General features: G+C 40.0%; 1 protein-coding gene across 1 annotated transcript in view; it reads right to left on the reverse strand.

The window, feature by feature from the left end:
• The window catches only part of MROH2B (maestro heat like repeat family member 2B), a 54,026-nt gene extending 45,690 nt beyond the window's left edge, over positions 1 to 8,336 (reverse strand). The window contains 6 exon segments of the mRNA XM_059062334.1: positions 210 to 364; positions 3,014 to 3,096; positions 3,719 to 3,894; positions 5,227 to 5,337; positions 6,903 to 6,964; positions 8,309 to 8,336. Coding sequence (XP_058918317.1) covers positions 210 to 364; positions 3,014 to 3,096; positions 3,719 to 3,894; positions 5,227 to 5,337; positions 6,903 to 6,964; positions 8,309 to 8,336 — 615 coding nt within the window.
• Positions 8,337 to 8,795: the final 459 nt, after the last annotated feature.

Below are 8,795 nucleotides of genomic sequence, written 5' to 3' on the forward strand. Positions count from 1 at the left end.
GGCATGTCATGGGGACTCAATAAGTATTAGTTGAAATAATGAATAAATAGTGATTTGGAACAGGAAAAACAAAAGATTTTATAAGCTTGATAAGATACAACCCACAGCTTTCCAAGAGAACTAAGATGAATTATCATGTCAAAAAGAGAAGAGGAAGTTCAACCAGCATGCCAGGAGAGCTAGCTGGAGGCATGCTGAACCCCACTCACTTGTGTGGGCGAGGTCATGGTGGCCCACTTGTCCATAATATACCGGAACAGCATGAAGATTTTGTCAGAGAGGTGATTGGCATCCAATCTGGGGTAGGGGAAGTCTCTCCAGTGGTTGACATACTTGTAAATAGCTCTGCTGAACTTCTCAAGGGCTGCATTTTAAAAACAACCACAGACTGAGAGAAATATCAAGGTAGGTAGGACCATAATATAATTTGAGAAGAGTGTACTGATGATTAGCAAATGTGTAATAGTTTCCATAAAATCTTTTGACTGCACCAAGTAAATATATAAAAAGTGTTCAAGCCACTTTAGTGAACTGTAAATTAAAACCATAATGAAATACTACAACATACCACCTGGAATTGCTAAAATTTCAGATAGTCAATGTCAAGTGTTGACAGGACTAAGGGGCAGCTGATATTTTTACATTCTGCTGGTGAGAGTGTGAATTGATTGCAAACACTTTAGAAAACTATTTGGCATTATCAACCAAAGTTGAATATGCTTTGTCTATAACCCAGAAATTCCACTCCAAGGTATATATATGGGCATTAGATATGCATACATATGGGCACTAAAAATCTTGTACAAGAATGTTCCTATTCAATTATTTTTGTAATAGCCTCAAACAAAAAAAATGATCCAAATATTTGCCAACAGGTAGAATGGAAAAATTGTAGTATAGACATGTAATAGTATACAGAAATGAAAATGGACTACAGGTACACAAAACATGTATGACTCTCACAAATAGGCAAAGCTAATCTACAGTGTTAGAATTCAGGATTGTGGTTACCCTTGGAAAGAATGGAGAGGTGATGACTGGGAGAAAAGATGGGGGCTTCTAGGGAGTTAGTAATGTCCAAATTTTTTCCTGAGTTGTGGTCAAATGGATGAGCTACTTTGTGACAATTCATCAACCTGTATATTTCTGATTCTTATGTTTTTCTCCATGTATGTTTTACTTTAATAAAATTAAAAAATCTTGGGCCTGCAAAAATATCATATATATCACACATATATTTGCCCCAAATGCATTAAATAATATTTTTTCCTTCAGCCCCTATCTAATGAAAGGGATAGTAAAAAAACTGTAGTTTACTCTCTCAAGGATACCTCATCTACAAATAACTCTATGAAAAAGATCCCAAGTATCTTAGCTTTAGAGCTGGTCAGTTTTGGTTTATTCCTATTCCCTCCAAACTCTCTCTGATAATCTCATGGTACATTTTGTCAAATCCATTTTGCATGTGTGTGTGTGTGTGTGTGTGTGTGTATGCGTGTGTGTCTTGCACTGCCCTATAATGAGAAGGGATGGTGCCTGGTTTGTTGATGGTATCTGAAACAACAAGCACAATGTCTGTTTATTTGCTGATTGACTGAACACATAGCTAGATGGATGGCTATTAAATTTTATACCTTTTCTTTACTGGCAGTCAGGCAAAGTTGCTTTAAGACTAAAGCGCACTTAGATAAATTTCTAACACACAGATGAGAATTCCCTTATTCATTGCCACGATGATTTCTGATTTTATTTTCTTTTACCTTCTTGGTTATTAATATTGGAGGTAGAAATGCACTTAGTGGCACCAACATTTTTTTGCTGGGACACAATGTTAGCTGTGATAGTAAGTAGGGAAAGTAAAAAATATTGAAAAGTGGGCTAATCTAGTACAGTAGTTTGAGTCCTTGAGTCTGACTGTACGTGTCTCTGCCACGTACCAGCTGTGTGATTGCAGGCAAGCTGTTTAAACTTTCTAAGCCTCAATTTCTCCTCTGTAAAATGAACAGAAAATGTTAGCCACCTAACGGGGTTGCTATGAGGGTTAAATGAAATAATAATCCTAAAATACGTAAGGCAGTGCCCAGGCACATGGTAAATTCTCAATGTTTATCAGATACAAATATTACCTTTATGGAGGACAGACAAGAGGAAATGGGTAAAATAGAATAGGAAAGAGTTGGTTGATAGGTAAAGAAGATATTCCTAACAGTATAGGCTTTAAAACATTATAAAATAGTAGTGCTGGGGATGTCAGAGGTGGAAGGGGTCTTAGCAATCACTTCATTTGTTGTTTTTAGAGGTGAAATTGAGGTTGAGAGAAGGGCAGAATCACCTGATGGCTCAGTGACTGATTGGAGAAAAGAGTCCTGGTCTTCAGACTCATCCAAGAAGTCTCTCACTGTGCTGAAAATGCTTTTTCCAGGAACTCAAGGACATGTTTTTCTCTGTAGATTGTTGATTACTATAGATGTATTTCAGTTTGGGAGTAGAGGGATTTGTGATCGTAGCTTGTTTGCCCATTTTCCTTGATTGTATAATTGCTTGTATTTTGATTAGAATGTTTACTTATCACTTTCACAATATTGCATTACAAAGAGATGCCAAAATTTAGCCTATGGCTAAGAGCTCATAAGCTCTCATAATCACTGTTGAAAAGTGTGATCCAGTTGAAGAAGGAGGCTAGTATAAATGGACCTGGTGTAAGACAGTGGGAAGAATATGGACTGGGTGGTCATGTAGACCTGGATGCCACCTCTCCATCTCACTGAGTGTCACCACCCTGAGAAAATAGCTTAACCTCCATGACCCTCAGTTTCTCATCTGTAAAATGGGTTAATAGTACTTTGCAGAACTGCTGTGAGGATTGACAGAGATAACTCCTGAAGAAGGCCTTCCATGTGGTAGGCACTCAGTAAGTGGTAGCTACTATTACTAGAAAGGACAAGACTGAAGTAAAGGGAAAAATAAGACATTTGCTCCATTCATAGTCTGGTCTTAACAAGAGGATACCCACCGATACAGAAAGCTCCCTTCATCCTTTCCTCCTTGGCCAGCCTGAGCATGGTTTGCATAGTAAGCAGGGAATGCTCTGGGACACTGCAGTGAGGAATCAGTAAGCACTTCAGGGCTTTGTAGGGGAGGCAGATGAGGTGCAGCGTGAAGTTGTTCTCTATCCCTCCCCCACTGAAATGCCAGGCTATAGTTAGAGAATCAATCTGTAGTTAGAGTACCTTAAAATAATGTACTGGCTATACGGCCATCTGTACCTGTTGCTTAGTAGCAATTACTTACTTGAATAATTATTTTATTTATGTTCGTCCCTCCCACCAGAACTTGCCTGTATCCCCAGGGCCTAGTACAGGTGATAGGTACTCAATAAATATCTGTTAAATAAAGTGGTTTAGAAAAAACATCCTAGGAAACCCTTACTTCATGTAAGAGTTTAGTGGTTTGCAGGATACGGCTTGTGGAAAATGTGCTTCTGCAAACACAAAGCCAGACGAAAGGGAAAATGAGGGTGGGAGAAAGTCCGGACAAATTCAGAGCAGTGTGGACCCGTGACTGGCCAGCAGGCTCATCTATGCTCATAAACAACAGCCCAAATGCCGCTATCAATATTCTTTAGTATAAAAGAAGGGAGAGATCCTCTCCCTTCTGCTGTTTGCTCCCATTTGGGTTTACACAATTAGAATGATTGTTTCCCAGGGAAAATGTGGACACTATTCCCTCTGTACCGTAGCTCGTTGCCAGTTCAGCCAGGGCAAGCACAACGAATTCATTTGGTAGCTCCAGGATCCTGAAGTTACTTTGTACTTCATACATCACAGAGTTGTAATCATGGGCAGTGAGAGACACCAACACCTCCCCAGCTAGCATTCTGATTTCTCTGAAGATCTGAGGAAGAAAAGGAAAATAACAATAACAACTAGGAAGAGGGGAATGAGTCAGCAGAGGGGAAATATTGATAGTTTACATAATATTTATAAGTTCCTTACCTTTTCAGTAGAGGGAGAAAAGGCTGTTACAAACCCAGCGTGTAAGACTCTAGGGTAGGTGTCAGTAGCTGGGAAAGCAGAGGTAATTCAAAAGCACCTCAAGGCCGGGTTTTAATAGGATTCTTGTAAACTTGGGGCAATACATGTTTTCTTGTTAATTAATCAGGTACCATGAACATAAGATTTACATTTTATGTTGAAGTGATATGAATTACTGAAGGGAATGGAGAATGAAAAATGGGCAAGGATTTGGGCTAGAAAAACCCAAAGCTAGCTAGAGATTTGGGTTTTAGTATTGTCCTGATCTAATTATCCTTGGTGTTGGAGATATTTGGAGGGACTTCTGCTTTTGGTAATAGTGAACGAGGTCAGTTTGATCAACTTTCCTGCTCAGGAAAATAAAAAGTGCTGGGCAAGATATTAAAAAATATACTCATAGAAACATCAAAGAGATCACAATATAAGGTGGAATGAATTACTGAATTGAGATCTGGACAAGACTGGAAATCCACAGAGATAAGCCCTGCTTTGGAGGCTGCTTTGTAGCGTTTTGGGACACTAGTCAGAATTCAGGGCCAACCAATGGTGAGATCCTGGTCATCTCACCTCTTATCTTTTGGGCAAAGACCTCAAAGGGCTGCATTGATATGAAAGGTTAAATAGGCTCTCCACAGACTGTAGTACAACATTGAGTCACAGAAGTTGCCCAGAAAAATCTCAAGCCCTGAAATTAATCATAGATTGTTTGTGCCCTTGGCAGGTAAACAAGTAAAAATTCTTTCTGGAAGGAAATAACATTATTTTAAGACTCAAATTATTTTTACAAATAATTTTTCAGATACAATGTCTAGTAGATATAGACAAGTAGGCACGTGAAGAGATAAGAATTCATACGGGAGCCAAGAAACTTTGGTTCTAGTTATTTGTTCTGTCAATAGATAGCTGTATTACTTTGCAAACAATCTCTCTAAGCTCCAACTTCCTCATCTACAAGTGGATGGGATATTACTCCTAAAGACTTTCTTAGCTCTACCTCGGTTTCCTCATCTGTGTTGGGGTAAATAATATGTGCTGTAACTATATCCAGGTTACCATGAAGAACTAATAAAAGTGACCTGTGGTCCTGGCAGTGATGTAGAAAGGTTTATGGATGTCTGCATGGGTGCAGTTGGGTTAGGTAAAGACCTGTTTCTGGTCCTGACACTGACTCATCATCAAGGATCAAACTTACATTGTCATCTCTCATGTCCTTAGAAGCATAATAAATCAACTTTTGGACAATTGCATCATCCAAGATGTCAGTATTCTGAATAATGGAAGTGAGATGACTATAAATGTCTTCCTGTGAACATACAAGGTTACACACAGAAATTTGAGTTGCAAAACTAAAGGAGTCAGAAAAAGTCCAAATGAATAACACCGTTAAACTAAGCAACATATCTCTACTACACAATGGATTTTATATATCCTTGACATAATATTTATGGGACTTCCTTAACATAATATTTATCTTTAGGAATCAAAGGCTTATAGGTAAAGCAAAGTTCATTCTAAAACCTATTTTAATTTGACTATAGTTCTATGGCAAAATCTAACTGAAGGTAGGGGTGAGCTACCCAACATACTAAAGTCTCTTGAAATTCACTGTTGTAGGGCACTCAGGACAATGGAAATGCCTATCAACCTAATTGTTGCTGTTACAACCAGAGAGTGACTATGGCATTAGGGAATGCAATGCGATTCCCAAAGAGGCTGCTGAGTTATGAAACTTGTTCCTAAAGGGGATTTATAGGCCCTTACTTCATTCATGCCTTTGTGGAGAAGAAGTTGTAAATCCTTTTCCACAGAGCTGCAGCCTCTGGGAATCATATGGCTTGGCAGATGCTGGTGTGTGAGGGCTCTTCTCAATCTCTCAGGTGGCCACATGGCCTTTGGAAGATGAGAGACTGGTGTTCTGAAATCTCCAAGAGCCTCAGGCATGCTACCTTGAGGTACTATGCCTATGTTTAACGTGTGAAATAGCTCGCTTTGCATAGGGGATTCTAATATGGAGTCAGGGTTGAGAACCACTGGATTAAGGATAAAGGTGTAGGCACTGCCCTTCACAGGGAGGCTACGTTGAATAATGATTAGGAGCATTATTTTGGAGTCAGACAGGCTTGTGTTTGGATGTAATCCTGCTGTTCTTAGGCATGTAACTTCTCTGGGCCTCACTTTTCTTAGTTGTCAAATGGAAATAACAGTACCTACATCATAAAGTTGTGAGGAGTGAACATAATACAATGCACTATTGTTTAGAAAGCATCTAGCTCTCTCCAGCCTTAGGTAAGTGTTCAATGAGCAGTAACTGTTGTTATTTTACTAAAGGTTGTTGAAGCCAGAAAAGCCTTCAAATCTCAGAGACATAAATCTCTAATTGTGAAACAGCATCACAGATGAGTAGGGGGGATCTTTTGGGATTTTCATAGGAGCCCTCAAATTCCTTACAGGACATCTGGTCCTGTCCAAAATGTTCATAAGACATTTGGTCCACACCAAAAGTCCTTGACATGTTTTGGACAGGACCAAATGTCTGCTAACCCTCACATTCCACAGGAGGAGGCTCTAATCCACATGGTTGTAAGTCTGACATCTCCCTTTTTCCACATCTGTCTATGTAAGGTTACATAAGGGGGCATTTTTTTGTTAGCTTCTACAGTTGGATACTCTGAATCCTCAAATGCCAAATATCATTGTTTAAACATTACAATGACTTCCATTAAAACTGCATTTTCTGAAAAACTGAGTGCCACTTAAGAAGCGGGAGAGAAAAGGGGAAGTTGAAGCAAAGAATGATGTAGATGAAATGTTGCATTAACTGGATTAGAAAAAGTGAAGGGGGAAGAGACTTTTCTCTATTTTCCTGACCTTGCTAATATTATCTTCCTTGTTCAGCATGCCGAGAGTGAGGTTAATCTCTCCAAAAATCTCTAAAATGGGCAGGAAAAGGAGAATTAAGAACATGCTGAAATGCCCTCCCGTGAATTACTATGCTATGGTTACCTCTCTCTCCTTCTCATTCTCTCCTTCTCTCTCTCACCTCTCTCTTCTTTCCTTCTCTCTCCTTCTTTCCTCTCTCCCCTCTCCCTTTCTCCTACTCTTCTCTTCCTCTTGACTGCCACCTCTTTGATGGCAGGAACTGTGTCTTATACATATTTCTTATAATTGACATACTTGAAAATAGAAGATGCTTAGTATTTTTCAAAACCTGAATTAAACGTGTAGGGGAAGGTAAAAGATGCTAGATCCCTGTTTATCTCTCCAGTCATGTAGGCATCACCCTATATCCTCTTGAGCAAGGCTCAGCTCTCAGATTCCATGAACTGAATCCCTTACACCTGACTTGAGTAGGGGAGGGCAAAAGTGTAATAGAGCTTGTTATTTTCCACCTCCTTCCTCATTGCCACCCCCCCCAACTTATGTATTCACATCCTCTTTCTCTCTGACTTCCCTTCTGGCCCTCTCAGGTCCCTCTTCTGGTATCATGCTCATGCAACCTTGTTCTTTTCTGATAATGATCTAAATATTTTTGACTTGTACCTTCCAGGAATTATTTGAATAAAGCTTGTTGGAAAACTGAAAACACATATTTGAGTCCAGGGAACTGAGCAATTTCACACCACATGGCAAGTTGGTAGAAGGGATATTTCTCCATGCAGTGATTTTCCACAAGCCTCCAAATCAAACAACATAACCCTTTAGAACAGTCTTTTTTGGCAAAGCAGAATATTTCCAAAGGACTCTTCCAGTATTGAAGATTAAATAAGAAACTGCCTTTCTTTGTGTTGTAGCCCCACTTTCTCCTCAAGTAGACTATACTTTTTTTTTTTTTTTTTTTGCTGTACGCAGGCCTCCCACTGTTGTGGCCTCTCCTGTTGCGGAGCACAGGCTCCGGACGCGCAGGCTCGGTGGCCATGGCTCACGGGCCCAGCCGCTCTGCAACATGTGAGATCTTCCCGGACCGGGGCACGAACCCACGTCCCCTGCATCAGCAGGCGGACTCTCAACCACTGTGCCACCAGGGAAGCCCTGGACTATACATTTTTAAAGAAGGTAGGACACAATCATCATTGGTCCTTTACAATCCATGTGATTTTATTATTTTTGAATAAAGGGAGGGTAGAGAGAAACAATCTTACTTTAGCATAGCTTTTCATAAAACCTTTTAAGGTGTACAGATCTCCCTCAATGATGTACACCATTCCTTACCTCACATATGCATATTGTCACACAGACACAAAACACCTAATTCCTCAGGATCTGATGATGCTCACCTGCAGATTCCTCTGTGTCCTTGGCCATGTCTTGGCTGTTTCAGGCTCTCTAAGAGACAGCACCTCAGTATCAGAAATAATAAGACTAACAAATCGAAGAAGCAGGTTGGCAAGTTTCTCACATAAGGTTCACATAAGGGTCTCTAGATGAAAGTCCCTCCACCACTTGATTGGCACAGTGATCTGGAAGCTTCCAGTGATGGGCTGCTGCTGAGAAAGATGATGCTGTATTCTACCACTAGGACATTTTGTTGCTTCTGAGCTCCTGCTGACCAAAAAAATGGCTTCATCTCACTGAATAGTGTCCCTTTGGTGGAGACCAGAGTATCTGAGAAGGAAGAAATTAGAGACTGAAGCTCAAACAATTTTGGTAGACCAAAGGAGTTCTTCTCCCTAAACGTGGGTCCATTGACCACAGATTTGGGAATGATTTTCAGTGGTCACTTTACTGGGCTGGTGTTGGTCAAGCCTTTATGGTGATCTTGTT

The sequence above is a fragment of the Kogia breviceps genome, chromosome 4, assembly GCF_026419965.1.
Source record: "Kogia breviceps isolate mKogBre1 chromosome 4, mKogBre1 haplotype 1, whole genome shotgun sequence".
NCBI classification, from domain to species: domain Eukaryota; kingdom Metazoa; phylum Chordata; class Mammalia; order Artiodactyla; family Physeteridae; genus Kogia; species Kogia breviceps.